Here is a 22441-nt window from a genome sequence, read left to right as displayed (position 1 = left end):
AGTAACATATTATTAAATTATGATAACATATGTATCGATTATATTAATTAAATTCTTGAAATTATGCGATAAAATAAATGTGTAAAATGGAGCCTCCAAAACAGTACAATAAAATGAGGTTATTATCAATAATTAAAGATGGGCTTAGGTTGTGGGCCATGTACAAAATTGGGCTAATATTAAACTTTGGGCCGTACCATTGGGCTTTAAATAAGTATTTCAATTTTCAAAGCCTCAATTAAGGGTATAAACCAAGTGATTTTTTTCCATATTAGAAATTGTCTTGAAAGTGGGCTCAAAAGAGCTTAAACTAAATAAAGAGTAAATTTCACAAAACATCTATGAGGTTTGTATATCATATTATATAGATAATTTTGAAATGATTTGAAATAGAATGTTGAAATATTCTGATACCGAAATATCTCATTTTGATAAAAAAAAAAAAAATCAAAACTATAGTCTACACGAAATTAACAACTTGCTCCTAACCTCAATTCATCTCATGGGTTTTTAAAATAAAATAAAAAACCAATTTTAAGGCTTTGTTTGGGCCAAATTTAATTTGAGCCTAGTACAATTAGTCCTATCTTGGCAGGCTGGCTTAACAGGATCAGGCCCAGCCCATTAACTAATCAAATCAGGGTAACAGCGGTGGCTGGAGAGCTGCTTGATTTTTTTTTTTTAGTATTCGCTAATGCTAAAACTAAAACAACTAAACATGTGTCAAAAATCGAACTAAATCAACCAAACAAATATGAAAATTGAAAAAATCGAAAATCAAAAGACCGGATAAATACAAAAAAATTGAACTGACCAAAAAAACCAAAAAGAAACAAAAAAAAAAAAAAGATTGACAAAATTGAACAAAAATAACCAAATGGTGGTAAAAAATATGTTGTTTGACAATTTTAATTGATTTGGTTATTTCAATTTTTTAATATAAAAATCAAACTAAATTGAAACAATTAAAATTGCTAAATTTAAAAATCGAACTAAATCCATCTTTAACTTGAATTAAATTAAATTGATAATTTTAATTAATTTAATTTAATTATTTTAATTGAATTAAATCAAAATTGTGCTCCCCACTATAACATCTAAAAAAAACATAGGTTATACATCTTCACATGCTACTTGCCATAAAAACATAGGTTATTAGGGTACATAAATAGCTGGTTAGGGCCCTCCTTGGACGGACTGAGGGCTCCCAAATGGAATCAAATCAATGGTGGTGCCAACTTTCCTCCTTGTAATGATTATGGGCAGAGATATTGAGAGGAGCCAAACATGGCTCAGTACTTGCAACTATATAAACTTTTCCTTACTTCTCCAAAACACTACTCTACTCTCAATTCGTATAGAGCCGTGTGTTTTAAATAAATGTAGATTATCGATAATTATATAGAGATAGACTCGATTTCACAAGTTTGTGATAATTCAAATTCTTGTATTTTCATAAAAAATAATAAGAGATTGAAAATTTATTTTGATCTTTATATTAGTTACAAATTAGAATGTGTGTCAAAAGAATACAAAATATTTTCAAAAGCATTATATATAGTTTAAAAGTTTACCTAATTTAAAAGCTCTTTTATTAAAAAGTCTACCCAAACGGCCCTTTATGTGCACTCTTTTCTTTAATTTAAAAACTTTACTTATATTTTTATCATGACTCAATTTTCATATTAAAACTAGCTCGAAAAGTTTTAAGTACATTCATTGATTCTATTAACTTTATAATTAACAATCTTTGACTTTTACTTTAAACATAAAAGACAAGTCATTTTGTAACCGTTATTAAGTGGGTGTAAGCTAGTGTCGATGTTTAGAATTAGCCAATCGTGATTCGTAGCTTTGCAATGAAGAAGTAAGCCCAAAATGCAAGGAGGGAAGAACGGAATAGAAAGTACACGAAAGATTTTTATCTGGTTCGGCCAGAAGTGTGCCTACTCTACAACTGTTCTCTGGTTATTCTGGTAGAGTAACAGTATGGTACTATGATTTTTCCTCCCTCTACAATAGTATTTCTACCCCCTATTTATAGTGGAGGATGTTTACAATTGCATAAAGTACAAAATTGTAGAGATGACATTATGGGGGACAACATGTGTAATACCCCGATAGCCCAGAGAGGTTAGTATATATCGAGGATAGTGTAAGAAAGGAAACAACACCAGCTGGATACCTTTTGGGCTGAATGTTGGCAAAGAACTCCCAAGTTAAGCGTGCTTGACCTGGGGTAATCTAGGGATGGGTGACCCCCCTGGGAAGTTCGTGTAGGCCCATCAGGGTAAGTTGTTCCGGTCCTTCCTATCGCTCGAACGGGATGTTACAAGTGGTATCAGAGCCGACCCCTGAGCCTCTGAGCGCGGTGGTGGGGCAAACCTCAGCGAGAACGCTGAGTCCCTGAGGGGGGTGCGTGTAAGCACCTTAGGCGAATCCCACATCGGCCATGCATGGGGGGAGATTTGGGACCGGTTGTAAGGTCGCATGACGAGGACGTCATGTGCTTAAGGGGGGGAGAATGTAATACCCCTATAGCCCAGAGAGGTTAGTATATATCGAGGATAGTGTAAGAAAGGAAACAACACCAGCTGAATACCTTTTGGGCTGAATGTTGGCAAAGAACTCCCAAGTTAAGCGTGCTTGACCTGGGGTAATCTAGGGATGGGTGACCCCCCTGGGAAGTTCGTGTAGGCCCATCAGGGTAAGTTGTTCCGGTCCTTCCTATCGCTCGAACGGGATGTTACAACATGTCCCTATCATTTCCATAAAATAGGGAATAGACTCCGTGTTACTAGGGATTCGGTTTGCCTCACAAAAGTAAGTGGGTCCTAGCCTCTGGTTATTCAGCAGCAATGTTGCTACGTGAGCTGATCAGTTTTGATCGGCGAGCTGGACTGTTAGGCTAACGAACTAAAAGCATTGTTGGAAACTCGTTGGGTATATCATTGAGAGTTCGTTGGAAGTCTTGCTGGGAGTTCACTTGGTTCCGTAATCGGACCTCGGACTTCAGCGATGTATGAGCTTGTCTGGCGAGCTCGGCTGGGCCTATTGGGCCTTAGGCAATTGGGCCGGCCTACTGGACTGAGTCTAACCTATAAGAACTGGTGCAGAAAATACGTACAACACAAGTCCCCTAACTCCCAGTGTGATCTTCAGATTAGGAGTTGACGTGTGCCAGCTATTCCAGCTATTAATCCACTTTTCAGACTTATTTCCAATCGTTTCGATTCACGCCGTTTCATGCAGCACGCCTTGTCTGTGATGTATTTAATGCGCACGTACCCCCATTATTGCGCATGATTATGTCGGTGGGACCCAAAAACCATTATGTGCCCAATGGATGCAAAGCATACCATAAACCGTTTTGATTTAACGACTGAGATTGATCGACCTAAAGGTATAAATGGCAGGGAAACCCTTACTATTTCCCTCTTCACTCCATTTTGAATTATTGCATTAGCTTTTGCCTTCCTTCTGTTCTCGAGACTTTCACTGCAACCTAGTTTTTTTTACTGCAACCATTCAGGTGCCAATCACCTCTCGAGGCTTGTTCCAGATTTCTATACTGGCAAGAGATCCACTGTTTGGTAAGTTCTTTGAGACCCCAATCTCTTTCTTGAAGTTTATTTTTTTTGGGTCATTCATCGTTGGTTTCTCGCCATTGGCCTCCCTGATTCTGTCGGTGTCACTTCCATTCCTTGGGGCACCGATTTGAATCAGTTTGTTAGGTATTCATTGAGCCTTTGGGCTTAACAACCTTAGGATTAATCTTCCATGGAATACCGGCCTTGTAGTTGTAGCCCCTCCGTCTTAGGCGGCATCCCATTGCAAGGTGCATGACCTGTAGGTCTTTTTCAGTTTTTAGTCCACAAGCTATGGCCTAATTATTCTTTCTTTCTTTTTGTAGATGTCCGGTTCTATTCAAGAGAACTTGGGTCAAGAGCGTCACAACTATACCATAGGAGACGACGACACTTCGAACTCTGAAGACTGCCTTGTGATAGAGATGCATAACCCAAAGAGAGCGATCTCGAGAGCTGAGGAGGTCGCAAAAGAGAAATCCTCAGAACCTGCTCTGACCGTGAGCGGACAAGTCGCTACGGGAAGTGAGGGACGAGAGGTTTTTAGACAACTCCCCTATAAGGTCAAGTTCCAAGAGGTGGGGAATTGCACCTGGGAGTTTCGTTTTTCGAAGGACTGTCAAGTATACATCCCTTCTCCGAGTTGTCATGCAGCCTATTCCCTAACTGGCTTTGTAGCCATTAGCCCCCAGCACCTCAAGTCTGGGTTTGGGTTTCCTATCGCACCCTGCCTTCTCAATCTCCTAAACGAGCTTAAGCTCGCACCCTTTCAGCTGACCCCAAATTCTTATGCCCAACTCACTACACTGACCATTTCATTCCTTAGGAATAAACTTCCTTCCCCGTTGCCAAAATAAATCAAATTTCTCTTTTCTTTTAAGAGCGCCAAGGATAGGCTATACTACTTAATAGCTCGTCCTTCACACTACAAAGCCATCATTCCCCAAGGCAGGGCAAAGGGAAAATCCAACGTGGGCGATTACAAGTCCATTTGGTTCTTTTTCTCTTGTCCTTTTCTTTTGTCACTCAAAAGGTTCAGCTTTACACTGATCCCAGGTAAGGGCATGCTAGCTCGCATAGGCCGTTTGTACTATATTTCATTATTGTTGGCATCTTCATTTTGTTGTGCAGACTTCGGAAACGGGAGGTTAAGCTTGTCGGCTGAAAAGACCGAGATGCTTGACAACCTTGTTACTGCGAGGTCGGGCTCAGAAGATTTTGAGATAATGGACGAGCTACTCAGGGAGAATCAGTTCGCGCCCCCTCTTAACACCAAGATTATAAAGAGACAGCACATCGAGGCCCTAGGTTCGAAGCTCATTCTGTCCGCCTTCCAAGTCCTTGAAACGAGAAGCGGTAGTGGGGAAGAAGGCCAAGCTGCCGATATGGTGAACCTTGTAACATCCATGGTTTGGGAAATAATTAGTTTATATATTTTAAGGTGATTTATTGAGTTATGTGCGATTTTGAGGAAATTAATAAATCGTTGAATCGACGGCAAGAAATGCCTTGGGACTCGGATGTTCAGGGAAGAGGGCATGACATTGGTGAGCATCTCGAGATGAGGCTAATGATGCTGAAAACAGTCAAATCGAAAATAAATAATTTGTGTATAAGCCCAAATGGATGTTAGTACCGAATGATCGTAGGGGGGGCCTTTGGGAAGCTAAGGGGACCCTAGGGATGGTTTGATTTTGCCAGTGAGGCAACCCTGAAGTATTTTCGGGTGAAATAAAGATCCCATGTAGGCACACGGGCGAAATCGACTTTGTTGAGTAATTTGGAATTATTAATTTTGGGTTTTAAGTATTTCAATGATTATTAATTTAAAATTTGAGGATATAATTGCAAGCATGCAATGCATAAAGTGGGATTAATAATTTAATTGAAGAATTTATAATGATTTTAATAAATTACATATGCAAATTATATATATATATATATTAGTAAATGAATGAAGGTTAGGTTCCAACATATAATATATGTATTTATGTGTGCGAAGTGTATGTTTGGTGGGCGTGAAGGCCAAGGCTTGGCCATGATGATGAAATTATAAATGTATATATGGAGTTGTAACTAAGTGATAGTTATAATTAAAATATAATATTCATATATGTGTGGAGTTGTAAGTACTCTTGGAACTTGAAGGGAAAATGAATGATGGACTACCAAATGATTGCCTAGGAAATTGAAAGAATAAAATGATGGTGTTTTGCAAAGGCATAATTAGTCCTGTGTCTTGTGAAGGTAAAACAATGGATGAGACCATGGATTTGGATGAGGAAACAAGGGGCAGGTGAGGCTATAAATAGTTGGACATGGTAGTTAAATGGAAGACATGAAGTAAGGGAAGCAGGAGAGGTGGCTGAGAGCTTGGAAAGGAATTTTCGGCAGTGAGGTATATTAATTTATAATTAAACTAGTTAACTTGATAAGCTTGTTAGTTAGTAAATTAACCTACTAAAATAATTTAATGGTATTTATGGGAGGATTTCAATAAAATGGTTGTCATGGATTTATTTAATTAATTTTGTTATACATATAGGGATTTTGAGTATGTCAACGGTACAAATTATCAGACGATGCGTATCTTGAGGTAAGGGTTTAATATGCTCTGCGTGTAAATTTCTTTTGTCATGACTTGCATAAGATATTGAGGAAGTGACTAGGCATGGGGCAGTGGATTGTTGACCGTGAGGGTCCTAGGACGGGGTCATAGCTGGAACCACTAAAGGCCACCTAAAGCCTGAGATAGGTGCGGTGGATAAGCTTGCATGCATGTTGCACTTCATATTTATCTATGATGTCATGCTAAATAATTTACTGCATTGCATATTACCTTTACCGAGTCATAGGACTCACCCTTCCCACTAACCACACAGATAGTTCGGGGTCCGGTAAAGGGAAGGCGGTGTATGTCGAAGACCAGCTGAATGATGGGAATGGAAACCCATGACAGGAATGCGACCTAGTAACTTGTGTCTGTCATGTAATTATTTTGTGGTTGTGTTGAACGTTGTTTGTATTTCCCAGTTGGACTTGTTACTTTTAATGAGTACTTTGTGTGAGTAAATTATGTTATACCCTAATTGTAGTTTATTAATCTGCTCATAAGGCATAGGTCAGATTCAAGACTTGAGTGTCCTTCCGCTATAAATGAGTCTTAGACCTTGAGTTCTCGATGGCCAGAGGCGGCGAAGCCTGAACCCCACCCAAGGCGCCCACGTCATTTTATCCCCCTGTTGTTAGGGCATAGCCGGCCTCTGGAGTGGGACCTACTAACGTACCCTTGGGTTACGGTGACACCTGGTAATGGGGACGGGGCGTCACAAACCTCAACATCATTATGCCAAAAAAGTTCGGGGCCAGACAAGCATTTACTCCTCCTGTGGCCCCAAACTCAAGTTCGCGGGGCGAGAGGTCGGAGTAGCTACAACTACGGCCATGACCTCAACCACCTCAGCAACAACAGCAGCAAAGGCATCACTAACAACAACAAAACCAACAAAAAAGACCCCACTCTTAGCAGCAACAACAACAACAATGCCCCCAACAATAGTAGCAATAGCGGCCTCAACGACAATAAGAGCAGCAGGCTCTTGTTCCTCAAGATCGTGAGTCTGGCTGAGCTCACAGAAAGGACGTCAAAAAGGGGGCTTCCAGTGCTCCCGCTGTCGGGTCAAAAAGGGCATCAAACCGGTAACGGGAGAATGATAGGGGAAAAAGGGCCAAAGTCCCTAAGAAGGAGGTAGCCTTTGAGACCATGCTAGGAGGGACCTGTTTCAGCGCCCTCTTGGACTGCATGCCCACACTTTTGGGCGCAGGTGCCAAGCAGCTAGATAATGAAGGGATGAAGGGGTCAACCCTTTATGATTTCATTGCTCGTCATAGTTTCGTGGTAAGTTTTGCTTTCATTCCTTAATTTCTTAGTTTTTCCTTTCCTTGAGCTGACTCTTCTTGTTTTACAATTCTCTCTTGCTTCTATGCAGCTTAAAGGGCAACAACAAGATTTTGAGGGACAACTCTAGGCGGTGAAAGTGTCTCTTGAGGGCGAGATAAAGAAGCTCGAGGAAGAGAAGAAGTCCCGGCTCGCCGAGCTTCATGAAGCCCAAATGAAGGCCGAGGGTTCTGAGATGCGGCTAGGGATGGCGCATCAAAGGAATGAATATCTCGACAAGGAGCTTCACCAGGAAAAGGATATGTGGGAGCTTTCTATCTCCAAGCTCACCGACAAGCTGAATAAAGCTAAAAATGAGCTGCAGAGGGCTTAGGGCAAGTTAAAGCTGGTCGAGGCGGAGCTGCAGAAAACTAAGGACGACTAGAAACAGGCTGAGGACCGAGCTGATAAGTGCGAGCAAATGGAAAACACAGCCATCGATGATATCAAGGCAGGCATGGAAACTCAGATAACTCAAGCACGCACAGAAGCCATGTTCAATACTTGCTCGGGGTTCCTCTACACCTTATGGTTGAACCATCCAAAAATGGACTTCTTCTTTTTTGGTGCGGAGGCCGTCGAAGAGGTGGAGTGGTACGCGGCTAAAGCTACTGAGGACGTCGAGGCTCCCACTTCGTTGGATTCATCCGAGGTTGCCCTACCAACTGCTCAAACCAAGGTTGCCCCGCCAATTGCTCAAGCCAAGGTCCAACTAATGGAAGATGCTGAGGTCCAACCCGTTTAAGCTAACGAGGTCCAACCAACGGAAGCTATTGCTCCCCCTAGCTAGGCTCATTCTTGCTTTTTCTCTTTGCTTGCTTTGTAACACAAATATTCATTCAATGGAATATTTTTTGAACTCATGTCTCTTGCTTTAAGTTTCTTCACAAATTCAAGCCAATCAAACTTGAATTTCATCAAAGACTTGACAAAATAATAATTCACGAACCAATCTTCACTATATAATTTGACACGAGCTTCAAAAGGTTTCTTTATATCTAGATAATCTCAAAAGTATAACTTGGAAGAAGTCTTCAAGAATATGACTTGAGAACGATAAGTCCAGATAGATCCAGAGAATTCCCAACTCGCAGATTAACAAGTTTGAAATAGTTCATCAATGATAGACATAATAACCATCAATGCGTGTCTAGTAAGGTGTTATCTTCCATGCTTCAGGCAAATTAAGACAGCCCTTAGATAACACGTCTTTAACAAGATCAACTTTAATAAGATTATGTTGAAAACTTTGTCGAGATGTACGTTCAGGTAGATCGTCTTGTGATCTCAGTTAATATGCCGCGACTGAACAGCTCGTGTTCGATGAACATAATAATTGACGATCAAGATGCGTGTTCGGTTGGTCGCAAATAGCCAATTTTAGGCAAATTAAGGAAAACCTTGGCTAACACGCCCCAACGAAATATCATGTAAGTCATGATGAAAAACTTGACAAGATATATGTCCTGGTAGATCGTCCTGTAACCTCAGCTGACATACCATGGTTTGCATTTGTTTGACTTGTATTATCAAGCTATACGTCTAGGCGAATCATAGGCTGGCCCCAACTAACATACCATGGTTTTTTTACAAGTTTATTAAGCTAAGAGGGAACACCCAGGAAGGTCGCAAACCGTGACTTGAGTCAAGATAAAAGGACCTCAGCTAATGAACCCTTAACTTAAATAATGGAAGTGGTTGCTCAATAGGTGCCAAACCATGACATTAAGTCAAGATGAATGGTTCTCAACTCGCAAACCACGACTTGAGGAGGGACCAAGATGAATGCTCAGTTAAGCCACAGACTATAGCATGGCGGCTAAGTTGAATGGACCCCAACTAGGAAACCATGGTTTCTCAATCCCTCATTTTAGATATATTCGATCGAATAAAAAAAAATATAATGCATGAAGATTCATAAATTACAATCAGAATTATAAAAATTACTTGTGATAGAAATTTATACCATAAGTCAGAATAATTACATTCATTGGTAGTAAGTACGAAGGTGCTCCGCATTCCAAGCTCGTGGGGTATATCACTAAGAGCTCACTAGAAGTCTTGTTGGGAGCTCACTGGGTTTTACAATCGGAGCTCGGACTTCAGCGATGTATGAGCTTGTCTAGAGAGCTCGGCTAGGCCTATCGGGCCTTAGGCGATTGGGCCGGCCTACTCGACTGAGTCTTGCCCATAAAAAGTGGTGTAATAAATACATACAACAGCTAGAATAGTGTTTGAGATCAAGTTCAATCAAATTGAGAGTTGAAGGAAAGAAATTCATCATAACTTGATCTTATATGATCTTATATCGGGAGAGATTTTAAATACAATAATAATGATATTTTCTTATTGAGCACACTACTACCAATTAAAATACACAATGCAAATGCCCTCAAAGGTTGGCTTAATCTTATAATGGCCTCTTTTGTAATCAAGGTTTACATTTTATTTTAGGTCCTCACAAACGATATCTCTGTTTCTCAAAAGAATTATTTTTATACCAATTCACCCCTCTTTTGGTGTGTGCCATAGCATTTCAACCCTATCATTGGATTGGTTAAGTTCTATATGCCCTTATTCATTTGGTCACCAATTTTAAACTTTTATCAATTTAGTCTAATCTAAATTAATTGAACACCTTTATATGAGTGTTTCTTAATATGACTTTAACTATTTTAGATTATAATGAATAGGAAAAGATGATATGAGATGAGAAAAATTAATACAAATATAATCGACTTCAAATTTATAAATTGATATTATCAAAAAAATTTAAAATCTATTAATGAAGTTTGAGGAGAAGACTACATCAACAAATATGAACCACAAAACTATTTCAAACTATTGCAAGATATTTTGTTAGTGAACTTCCATTATTAATTAATTTCAAGGCTACAAACATGCCCTTGTTAATTGCTTGAGGGTTAAGCTATGTGGAAGACATTCTCTACTACATTTATTTATATGTGCAAGTAGTGGTCCATACAATTATTTATGCCCCCAAGTGGTCCTTCAAACTTATATATTATTTGATTGGTTCTCAAACTTTCATTGTGATAATGAAATACAATTCCTCTTGGCCCTTGCAAGATGTTTCTCCATTTTTTGTATAATATTATATATTTATATTCACGAGATTTCTCATTTTACAAAAATTAAAAAAAATATCTTTTTACACAATCTTAAATTAATTTGCTTTACAATGAGCTTGGTGACTTTCAACACTAACAACACTGCATGAATTTGAATTTGTCAATCATCCAAAACTCATATTTGATCTATCAAGTTTTATATTATCTAGTTAGTTAGTTGTCGTCTAATCAATAACCCTCTTCCTTTATTTAAGTTTGGAATTGATTATAAATAAAAATTGAGAGACAATTTTTTTTTATTTTTAGCTAATAAAGATAAGTTAAAGCTCAAATTCTAAACCCTAAATCTTAAATTTTAAAGTCAAAAAAAAAAATAGAACAAAACAACATGGATATATTATGAAAAAGGAAAGTCTGAAACATGCATGACCTTGGGCACAAAGAGGACTTCCAACAAAAGAGATGAACACATGGACTAAAAAGATAATGTAAAAACTAAATGCATCTAAGCATGAAGGAATAGGGTTTTTAAGTTTAGAACTTGGCCGATGAAAGGAAAACTACAACTTTATACATATATTTATGGCTTAATATCAAGATTCAATATCTCAATTATTAAAAATTATTGTTTCAAGTTTTTACTGTAATGAAATATTAATGTGTATGAACATGCCTATTTTCGTGAGTAATATGTCATATGGATAACCAGTTGGTAGTTAAGGCCAGTTTAAAAATATGTGTAACCCTAGGCAATAGTTATTTTGGTAGTCATTTAATAATATAATTAAATATTAAAAATTATTTAAAATTTACTTTGTTTGCTTTTTGAGACACAAAATCACTAATTAAAATTTTGTATTCATGTTTAGAAAGAAAATATTTTTCGATTAACAATATACACAAGAGAAAAATATCTAAAAACATAAGAGTTGAATAAGTAAAAAAATATGGAGAGTCCACAGCTAAGTCTTGCAAATTAAAAAATAATCTATTTACTTTTACTATTTTTCTTTAATCCTAGATTAGTGTGGATTCTCCAGACGAAATTTTTATCGTTCAAAGAATCATTTTATCAAATTGTCCTCCTAAACTAACCCCACTAAATCTTTCTCTTTTTTTTCATTACATTACTAATTTACATCTCACTATTCATTTGCTAACATTGAAAAATGATTTATAGAGTTGGGGAATTAGGGGCCTTCTTGTCTAAATAACTCTTCATTATTCATTGTCTAACATTGAAAAATGATATATAAACTTGGGGAGTTGAAGGGTCTCATCGTCTAAATGACACTTCATTATTCATTATCTAACATTGAAAAATAATTCGTGGATTTGGAGAGTTGTGGGGTCTCTTTATCAAAATAGAACAACAAAATAAACAGAGTATAAATTCAAATAAAAACTATCATAAAATAAAATTAATGATTTTACATATCAAAAAACAAGAAAAAATAAATTTTAAATAATTAGTAACTTTGGGACTCTTTTTGGGGGGCTCTAAGCATAGGCGACTAAGGTCTATTGACAGTATTTGAATAAACTAACTAATTTGTTGTACTTTTTGAATAATATAAAAATATATCTGATGTTTAATTCTTAATATATAAAAAATATCAAGATTCGATATGTCAACTATTAAAAATTATTAATTTAAAAAATAAAAACATAGATTAAAATGAGTATGCAAAAACTAAATGCATCTAAACATGACCGATTAGAGTTTAAAGTTTAGAGTTTGGATCGACAAAGGGCAAAATTATAACTTTATACATATATTTATTACACATACATACATATATATATATATAACTTGTTTCTGCCATATATTAATTCAATCAATTCCTGGGTATTTAAGGCTTACCTGCCTTCAATTTTCCACAGTCCTTAATTCTTCCTTCACATCATCCACATGGCTGCCTATTTAATTACATATTTGATATGTCAAAAGAACAGGGACAAGCCCTTCAACCAAAGCCACGAATTGCCTGCAGGCAAGAAAAAGAAGAAGAGATCAGCCATGCATGCATTCATGGGATCCATCTCGCAGTTGGGAAAATGCTGTTTGCCAAAGTTGCTAAATCAAGTCAGTCTTGTTGTAAAAAGGGGTTAATATATCAAAGATTTAATGACTTCAAGGCACGTAACGAGGCTATTTTTTAAGAGATGTTTCTCCTGTATCTATGTTGTCACTAACGAGTTTAGAGAAAATCTCTCTCAAGATACAATGGAGTTTTACATATGATTCAAACCGTGACGAGTTTGATTAAGCCGAAGAGAAACTTAGTTATAGGAAATCTAATGATGCCAAATGAATGAATGAGATATAAGACATAGTTCTCTAATCTTTGCAAATGATAGAAATAAACAAATTATATAAAAGATAGATGTCTGTTTAGAAGATGTGTATCTCTCCAATCATAAAAACAAATGTGTCTGGTTAATCTGAAACATCACAACCTTTAGACATAAACTGTTAGTAATTAATTCATTATTAACCAATCCTCATATTTAAACTCTGTTTCAAAACCCTATGAGGGGGCGCCACCCCTTCGACCCTCGTCGAGAAACAACAAACACAAAACGAGGCGGCAAGTCATTTACAAAAACAAACATGAAAATAAATATGAAAAATATCTAACAAGTCTAACAGGAAATATGTCTATTAATTTGTCATATATATCACAACAAAACATTCCCTTGATTTCATTAATTGAATCATCCCACCAAAAGGAATTAGTGGTTAATCCAATGACTAGTCACAAAGGTGGGGTCTTCTTATATATCTACCTTAAAATAGACACAAATACAAATATTTACGTGATTCGACAATTTAAAATTTTCATTTTTCGAATCTCAGATAATTCTTCGCTCACATATGAAAGAACCTAGGGAAAATACCGAGAAGAAATTGAAATGTCTAGAACAAGTATGGCTTAGTGAAATCATTTCTAGGTTGTTTGATTAATTAGGATTGTGCAATGTTTGGTTTGGTCGATTTAAACTATTTCTTAAATTAATTATAATTAAATCATCACGTGTTTCAAATCATTTAAATTAGAGTTTAGTGGTTTATGACTTTTGAGAAGTATAAAAAAGATGGCTATTTTTTTTTTGTAAATAAGAATTATATTAAAAAAATATCGTAAAGCATCAACAACTTTAAGCTGAGGCATACCTCAAGCCCTCACAATGAAATTAGAAAAGATAAAACTACCAATCAACTAAAGAAACCCTTTGGACTAAGGTAAAATAAATAGATTCTATGTACAATAATATATAGTTGTCAGAAAAAGACTTTAGAACATAATTATCGAGAAAGCAAGATCCCCAACACTTAGAGACGAACACTAGTAGAAACCAGCAAACAAGTAAATCGCCAACTCATAATCTTCTCTCAGCATTAGATTGGTACCTTCGCTCAAGGAGTTGATATAATCGTACACTATCAGCCCGTAGTTACTATAAAAAACATTGTTATTGAAGTTTAAGAATTAGTATACACTCAATAAAATTAAAGCAATCTCATAAAATTCCACAAATTATAGAAAACATGAAAGGTGTGTTTGATTGCATTACCTAGAATTTAATTCTAGGTAATATTGTCTAGAAAACAAAAATCACCCCACCTCCTTAGAAAATGAATTCCATGAAAAGAAGATTTAAATGCTTGTATTATATATATTTTTTCATAGAAAAGTTATGAGTGTTTGATTGTTTTTCATAGAAAATATATAATAATTACATATTTTTTATGATAAATGTGTGCAATCAAACACACTCGAAGTTCTAAACTAATAGATACAATTATATGTTAATGCATGACTCCAAACCACCACGACTATTAAATTAGTGAGTGTAGGGGTTTTTTGAGCTTTAATTAAAGAGTATGGGTGATTGGTTTATCGAACTATAAAATTGAAACCAACTACTATGATAAGTTTTTTTTACGGTCCAAACTGCCACTGAACTTTAAAAAATTCTTAAATTATCAAATCACGATTTTTAATTAATTAATTAAATAAAAAAAATATGAAATAACAAATATAGACACAAAATTCAAAACCATAAATTCCATTACTACAATCATAAATAGTCCACAATAGAATTAACAATCATCATCATCATTTTCATTTTCTTCCTCTTTCACCCTCGTTACCCTTGTAATTATAAAACGAATTTCCATCCGATACTCCAGGAGGTGTTGATTTACATTTACTTAATACTATGTACATCATTTGATTCATCTGATCCCTCCATGTCATCATATCCTGCATCTGTTCCCGTAGTTGTACATTCTCAGCATTCACTAAGGACACCGCCTGTCTCATTTGCTGATTCTCCTTGCTTATCTGGGAGAATTGTAGTTTTATTTGTTCAAAATCTTGTGTCACGGATTTACATAAACAATTGGAGATACTATTGGATGGAGATGGATAAAACTGATTCCCTTGAGAGCCGAGGTCGTAACTACAACCCTTCTTATTTCTATCAGAGATAGCCCGATAAAAGATGTGGTGTTCATTAAGTGCAGGTGAGGAGGGCGAATCGCTCTCAGTTAAATGTGAAGATGCCTCAGCGTTTAATCTCTCGGGCGCCTCCTATACAAATTAAAATTAATATTAACATTTATAATTAAATAAAAAATTCATCAAATAACATACATATAGGTAAATATATATCGCCTTTGTTCATACAGTTTGAGCGCCGAAAACCTCAATTGAGAATCGCGGCTTGTCTCCCACATTTCCAGCTTCTCCCAACTGCCGTTTACCTGCCATGTTCTCCTTGGCGCCATCGAACGCGATTGGATGCACAAACCGAAAGGATTCGAGTTCTTCTCTCGGCTCGTCTTTCTTGTGATTAACCATGGCCGCGTCTTCCTCGTCGCCATCGCCGACATACACCGACTTCCTGCTCAGGCAGGGTCCATTGAACCCGAAAACCGTGAAGCAGCTCCTTCCAGCTGCTTTCTTTTGCGTGATCCGAGATGGTCTGGGGCTTCTGATCGTGTGGCCTGCAGGTAGCAGTGCAGACTGGCTGTTCCAGCTTGATTCAGAGCTAACACTTGGGGTTCCAATCCTCCATCTTGGCTTCACCGGTTGCGGCGGATCGACGACGAGCTTTCGATCAGTCTCTGCATGATGATCCATTCTCATGTTGAAGTACTTGTCAGCATTAAAAACACCAATCTCATGACCCTGATGATCTTGATCAGCTTTGGGCTGGCGTGGATTCTCTTCAGTGAGCTTGAGCACTAGTTTCTCTTCTGGGGAGCGAAGGTAAGCGGAGAAGGAGGCGACGCGAAGATCACTGATGTCTTGGCTGTCCATTGGGGGTTTGAATTGGATTGTATATATCGATCTGCAGACGAAGATTCCAAGATAGAAGAGAGAGCAAGAAGAGAAAGAAAATTCGGATAAATTAATGTTAACTGGGAGAAGCTAAAATGGATTGTTCCAAGAGGTAGGTTAGATGGTAGAAGCTGAGAACGAACTTGATGAAGAGGAAGCAAAGAAGAGGAATCAGATGGAAGGAAGGTTGAGAATATCATAAGCTCAACGTGAGAAGCATAGAACTAGCAAGAGATCCGTTGGATATTTATAGTAGAAATAATTCTGTATACAAGATATATATTACTAGAATAATATATAAGATATAATATATAATATCTTATACATACGGATGTGCAAAAAATTTGATTTAACAAAAATAACTGACTCAAATCTACTAAAATTATCAATTCAATTTGGTTTGAGTCAAGGGTCAGTTCAGTTTAGTTATCAAATTTGAAAATTTGAGTTATTTCAATTTAATTTAGTTTTTGTATTTAAAAAAATGAAATAACCAAACCGACCAAAAAATTTCATTGTTTTTGTTTTTTCAGTTTTTTTTTTATTTGTTCAATTTTTTTTGAGTTTTTTGGTTTTTTTCGATCTTTTTCTTCTTTTTTTTTTTTTCAAGTTGTTTGGTTTTTTTTTTTTTTTGGGGGGGGGGGGGGAGGGTTTCTATCGGTTCGATTTCTTCGTATTTGTTTGATTTTTTTTTTTTAATTTTGTCAATTTTTTGGTATGTTCAGTCGATTCAGTTTTATTTTTTACACAATTTCAATAATTCATTCAATTTTAACATTTTAGTTGGTTCGGTAACTGTACCGATCAATAACTTACCCCTACATGCACATATATATAAACTAGAGGGTGGTCGCATAAAAATTTGAAGTAAAAATTTATTTAAGGACATTTGTCAATAATTATTTAGATTTATTTAAGTACCTATTTATTGTTTGAGTCGTGCTACAGTGCCTGAAAAAGGTTGACGCACGAATTTACCGAAAATTTGTTGAAGTCTGCTCACACTGTGTGGGCGAATTTCATCTGAGATGAAATTCGCTGGGCAGTTCACTTCGGGCTATGATGAAATCCGCTTGAATTTTATTTAAATGTGTGCGCGGTGTTTTCAAGGTGATTATATTTTTGACATTTGATATTTTTAGTCATCCTGTATATCAATTAATTCGGGCAAAGTAGAATAATCCTTTATTGTTTAGAGGGTGGTTGCATTAAAATTTTAAGTGAAAATTTATTGGGTGACATTTGATAATAATTATTTAATTTTTAATTTTTTTAGGCAAAATTTTAAATAAATGAGTTTGTTGTAGCGAATAAAATTATTTTGCAACCTTGTTATTATTTAAAAGTTATGAGTTCAAATCTTGTTAATTTAGTTAATTTTTGCTTTTAAAGTAAGATCCATAGTGTGAATATTTTAAAAAGACACTTATGTTAGAGTGTAAAATATATATTAAATAAAGTTTTTGGGATAGTATAGACAACTCATCCCACGTGTTTAGAAACTTGAGATACTATAAGGTCATGGATTTGAATTAACTTTCATACGGGATTGTGCAATTGCTTGTATCTATCTGATAAACAAAATTCCAACTTTACCTCACAATAAACTTGTCCATACACCTAAGTCAAATCTAGATGAATTGTGAGTTTTAGAAAATGTGGATAGTCCGAACGGAAAGTCATTTGTGGACTAGGGACCTCATGAGTTTTTCATGTTACAATTTTTTTTTATATATATAGATAAATAATATTTTTACAAAATTTTTATATAAAACATGTAAAGATATATTTTTATATAAAATATTACTTTTTTCTGTAAATAATAAAATAAAATAAAAAGGATAATGCAATAACAAAAATATTTTCTTGAGATTATGCAATAGCAAAGATAATGACATTATAAGATGGACATGCGATTATATGATAAATGATAAAATTAGAAATGACATTATTTATAATAAGATTGAAGTGATAATAACGTAGCCTTAAATTTGAAATTTATTAAAAACTATCAATTATCATGTATTCAATACATAATAACATACTATTAAATTGTGATATTATAACATATGTATGAATTACATTAATTATTTTCTTGAGACTATCCAATAAAATAAATATGTAAAATGGGGCCTAAGTAGTCTGTTTTTGGGCCTCCAAAACAGTCCAATAATGAGGTATTGTCAATAATTAAGGATGGGTTTAGGTTATGGGCTATGTACAAAATTGGGCTAACATTGGACGGATCATAAGGTGATCTGAATTGGGCTAAAATAATGAGAAACTTTGGGCCGTATCATAGGGCTTTAGATAAGTATTTCAATTTTTAAAGCCTCAATTAGGGATATAAACCATGTGATTCTTTCCCTATTAGAAATTGACTTAAAAGTGGGCTCAAAAGAGCTTATTAAATTAAATAAAGGGTAAATTTTATAAATCATCTATGAGGTTTGTATATAATATTATATATATAATTTTGAAATGATTTGAAATAGAATGTCGAAATACTCTGATGCCGAAATATCTCGTTTTGATAAAAAAAAAATTCAAAATGATAGTTGTTGATACATATTTTTGTAATACCCCGCATCGAGTAATAAGAAGGTCTGGGATAACTTACCCTGATGAGTCTACGCGAACTTTTCAAAGAGGTCACTCATTCTTGGATTACCCCAAGTCAAGCACGCTTAACTTGAGAGTTCTTTGCCTACATTCAGCCCAAAAGGTATCCAGCTAATATTGTTTCATTCCTTACTTATTCTCGATATATACTACCCTCCTCTGGGCTCTTGGGATATTACATACATCGTGTCATCATGGGCCTACAACCACGGGTTAGCTCATAGCTATCGTCCTTCGACGACCAAGAGTCCTGCCGTACTTGTAAGCCTCTCAGTCACCCTTTGGGTGACCGAGGTGGGACGAACCCGGTGCATCCACACCATCCCCCCCCCCCACAGGTGTGGTGGGACTCTATCGGCCCCTCTTTTATCGAGGGTTGTAGAGACCATTATGGGGTTTCTTACATACAGCGTCAAATGTTAACATACATTTTTGTAACACCCTGCATCGAGCGGTAGAAAGGTCTGGGACAACTTACCTTGATGGACATACGCGAACTTCCTAGGGGGTCACCCATATTTGGATTACCCTAGGTCAAGCACGCTTAACTTGAGAATTTTTTGTCTGTATTCAGCCTAAAAGTTATTCAGCTGGTATTGTTTCCTTTCTTAATTATTCTCGATATATATTACATTCCATTGAGCTATTCTGGTAATTCAAATATGGATGACCCCCTAGAAAGTTCGTGTAGGTCCATCAGAATAAGTTATTCTGGACCTTTCTATCACTTGATACAAAATATTACAAAAAATGTGTATCAACAGTAGTCAACACGAAATTAATAACTTGCTCCTAACTTCAATTCATCTCATGGGTTCTTAAAATAAAATAAAATAAAACAATTTTAAGGTTTTGTTTGGGCCAAATATAATTTGAGCCTAGTCCAATGAATCCCATCTTGGCAGGCTGACTTAAGTCCAGCCCACTAGCTAACCAAATCAGGGTAACAACAGTGGCTAGTGGGCTGCTTGATTTTTCCTTTTTATAAATGAATAATTCATTAAACAAAATGAATGGAATAATGTAAACAATACAACTTATTGCATATCCCGAACTAAACACAAAAGTAAATCGAACCTACTAGGCCTGACCATAAATAAGAGAAAGCATAAATACATACCCGAAAACTTATTAAAGACAATCAATTGAAATTTTTTAATAATATCCTATAACATAGGAGTAAGCATTCAGTTTCGGTAACGTCGAAATGAAAAGAATCAAACATGTGTCAAAAATCAAATTGAATTTACCAAACAAATATGAAAACAAAACAAACAGAAAATCTAAAAGATTGGACAATACAAAAAAATCGAAAAAACCATAAAGAAACAAAAAAATTGTCGACGTTCAGAGTTGATCGACCATAATTCGTAAGCCCACAATGAGAGAATGAACACTAATGCAAAGAGGAGAAACGAATAGAACAAATGATAAAGCACACATAGAAAAAATTTTACGTGATTCGATCAAAACGATGCCTAATCCACGACTGTTCTTTGATTATTCCTACAGAGTAACAATATATCATTCTTGTCCCCCTCCATATAATGGTTTTCGACCCCTATTTATAGTGTGTGGTGTTTACAATTTACATAAAATTCAAAATAAAATAATAATATCGTGGAGACAAAATGTCCTTATCAATTCCATAAAATCGGGAGTGGATTCTGTATTATCAGGGATCTGATTTGCCTCAGGTAAAGTAAGTGGGTCCCACCTCCATTTATTCAGCGGTCTTATTGTTATGCGAGCTGAATAGTTAGGCCAACGAGCTGAAAGCATCACTGAGAACTTGCTTGGTTCCGCGATCTGAGCTCGGGTCTCAGCGACGTTTGACATTGTTCTGACGAACTCGGCCTTGGGCCTATCGGGTTTCAGGAGATTGGGTTGGCCTGCTGGGTTGAGTCCAACCCAGGGGTGGAGACAATGTAGGCCCAGTGAGGGCCTTGGCCTGCCATTGATTTTGGCCTGCACTCAGGCTCGCTAGAAATTGGATTTTTGAATCCTTCCCTGTCCCTCAATTCGTTCCTCTCTCGCTTACTCACTGCCCACCCCTTTGTCCTTCTTCTTCTCTCACAGTAGCTCTTGCTCGCTACCGCCGGCTTCCACTTCCTGTCCATCGCCCTCACTTGCTCCGGCCTTCCTCCGTGCCTGCGTTGGATCGGACGACTCGGACCATCGTTGAGGTCGCCGTTGAGTCACTCGCCTCGCTCACCCTTCTCCGTCGCTCACTCGCTCGCCTCACTTGCTCATTCTGTCACTCTTCTCAGTCACTCTCGCTCGCTCGTCAGCATCGCCGACTCGGACTCGTCGCCTCTGCCTTACCCTCGTTGACTAGGGCTAGCCCCTCTAGGTTCCGACCCGGCGACCCCTCTGCCTCTGCGCTGATCACTTTTATCCAAAAAGGTAAAAATTTTAATCCCATTTTTAAAGCTAAGTGAACTTAAATTTTGTTAACTGGTGTTGGGTTAACTGATGTTGGGGTTTTGTTTTCGAAAATAAATTTGTTAATGTGATGTTAAGATTGATAAATAAGTTTATTAATTGCATAGGTGCACGTAATTTGATATTTTAATTGTTGAATCAGTTGCACAGGCGTACGTAATTTGATATTTTGATTGTTGGAATAATTGCACAGATGCACGTAATTTGAGATTTTGATTGTTGGATCAGTTGCACAATTTGATATTTTGATTGTTAGATCGATTGCACAGGTGCATTTAATGTGGATATTGATCAATTACAATTTGTATAAGCCCACTTGATAAATTTATGAATTTGTGCATTATCTAATTATTATTTGTTATATTGAATTTGAAATAGTCATGGATAGATTTTTTAAATGAAAATCTCAGTCGGTTGTAGAAGATGTTGATAAGGAAAAATCAAATAGTGTTACTTTTGATATTACACAACTTTCCACTGATCCTAGACTAAGGATTCCAATTTTGGATTACGATGTTAATATTCGAGATCAAGTCCGGAGAGTATATATGCAAAAAGGTTCGTGTCAACCTCTAGATCATAACTTTCCATATAGACCATTTGGACAAACACAAACTAGACGATTCAATCCTGCTTGGTTTAAAGAGTTTTGTAGTTAGTTGGAGTATAGTGTATCAAAAGATGTTTCTCTTTACTTGTATTGTTATCTATTTATAACAAGTGTGGGTAAACAAGGAGGAGGCGATGCTTTTGTTAGTGAATGATTTTCTGCAATGAACATTGTGAAGGATAGATTGCACAATTGAATGAAAGATCTATGGATAAATGATAGCCTAATTGTTTATGTTGAGAAAAAAATATTTTCAAAGATTGATAATGAAGTTATTATACAACGTTATCAAAATATAAAACATTGCAAAGAACTATTGTAAGGTATTGAATAAATAATGTTAATCTTTAGTATATTTATATTACTATATTATTTTTTATTTTTTCTTTAATAAGTTGTGCCCTCATTGAAAAAATTTTCTGGCTCCGCCCCTGGTCCAACCCATAAGAAATGGTCCGAAAAATATCCATAATAAAAATCGACAAAATTGAACAAAAATAATTTAAATGTTGGTCAAAAATGACATTATTTGATAATTTCAATTAGTTTGATTATTTTAATTTTTTTAATACAAAAATCAAATTAAATTGAAATGGTTGAAATTGTCAAATATAAAAGCTTGAACCAAATTAAATTGACAATTTCAATCAATTTAATTTAATTCTTTCAAATTTGAGTAAATCAAAATTTTGTTCCCACTATAACATCTAAAAAAAACAAAGGCTATACATCTTCCCATGCAACTTGCCATAAAAACATAGGTTATTAGGGTACACAAATAGCTGGTTAGGGCC

The 22441-nt window shown here is 36.0% G+C and overlaps 1 protein-coding gene across 2 annotated transcripts; it reads right to left on the bottom strand.

Moving 5' to 3' along the window:
* Positions 1–14674: 14674 nt before the first annotated feature.
* Positions 14675–16196, bottom strand: LOC127790516 (uncharacterized). 2 transcript variants are annotated; one of them, XM_052320059.1, is made up of 2 exons: positions 15314–16196; positions 14675–15217 (listed from the first exon to the last, which is right to left on the bottom strand). In XM_052320059.1, exons 1-2 carry the CDS (start codon positions 15947–15949, stop codon positions 14747–14749), a joined length of 1107 nt encoding a protein of 368 aa, XP_052176019.1. In that variant the 5' UTR covers positions 15950–16196; the 3' UTR covers positions 14675–14746. The 2 variants fall into 2 exon arrangements, with proteins under 2 accessions (XP_052176019.1, XP_052176021.1); XM_052320061.1 differs by having other exon boundaries at positions 15046–15217; positions 15391–16196.
* Positions 16197–22441: the final 6245 nt, after the last annotated feature.

Source organism: Diospyros lotus, chromosome 14 (genome assembly GCF_014633365.1).
Source record: "Diospyros lotus cultivar Yz01 chromosome 14, ASM1463336v1, whole genome shotgun sequence".
Classification (NCBI taxonomy): domain Eukaryota; kingdom Viridiplantae; phylum Streptophyta; class Magnoliopsida; order Ericales; family Ebenaceae; genus Diospyros; species Diospyros lotus.
The sequence above is the reverse complement of the archived record's forward strand: the minus strand, read 5'-3'. Positions and strand labels throughout refer to the sequence as shown.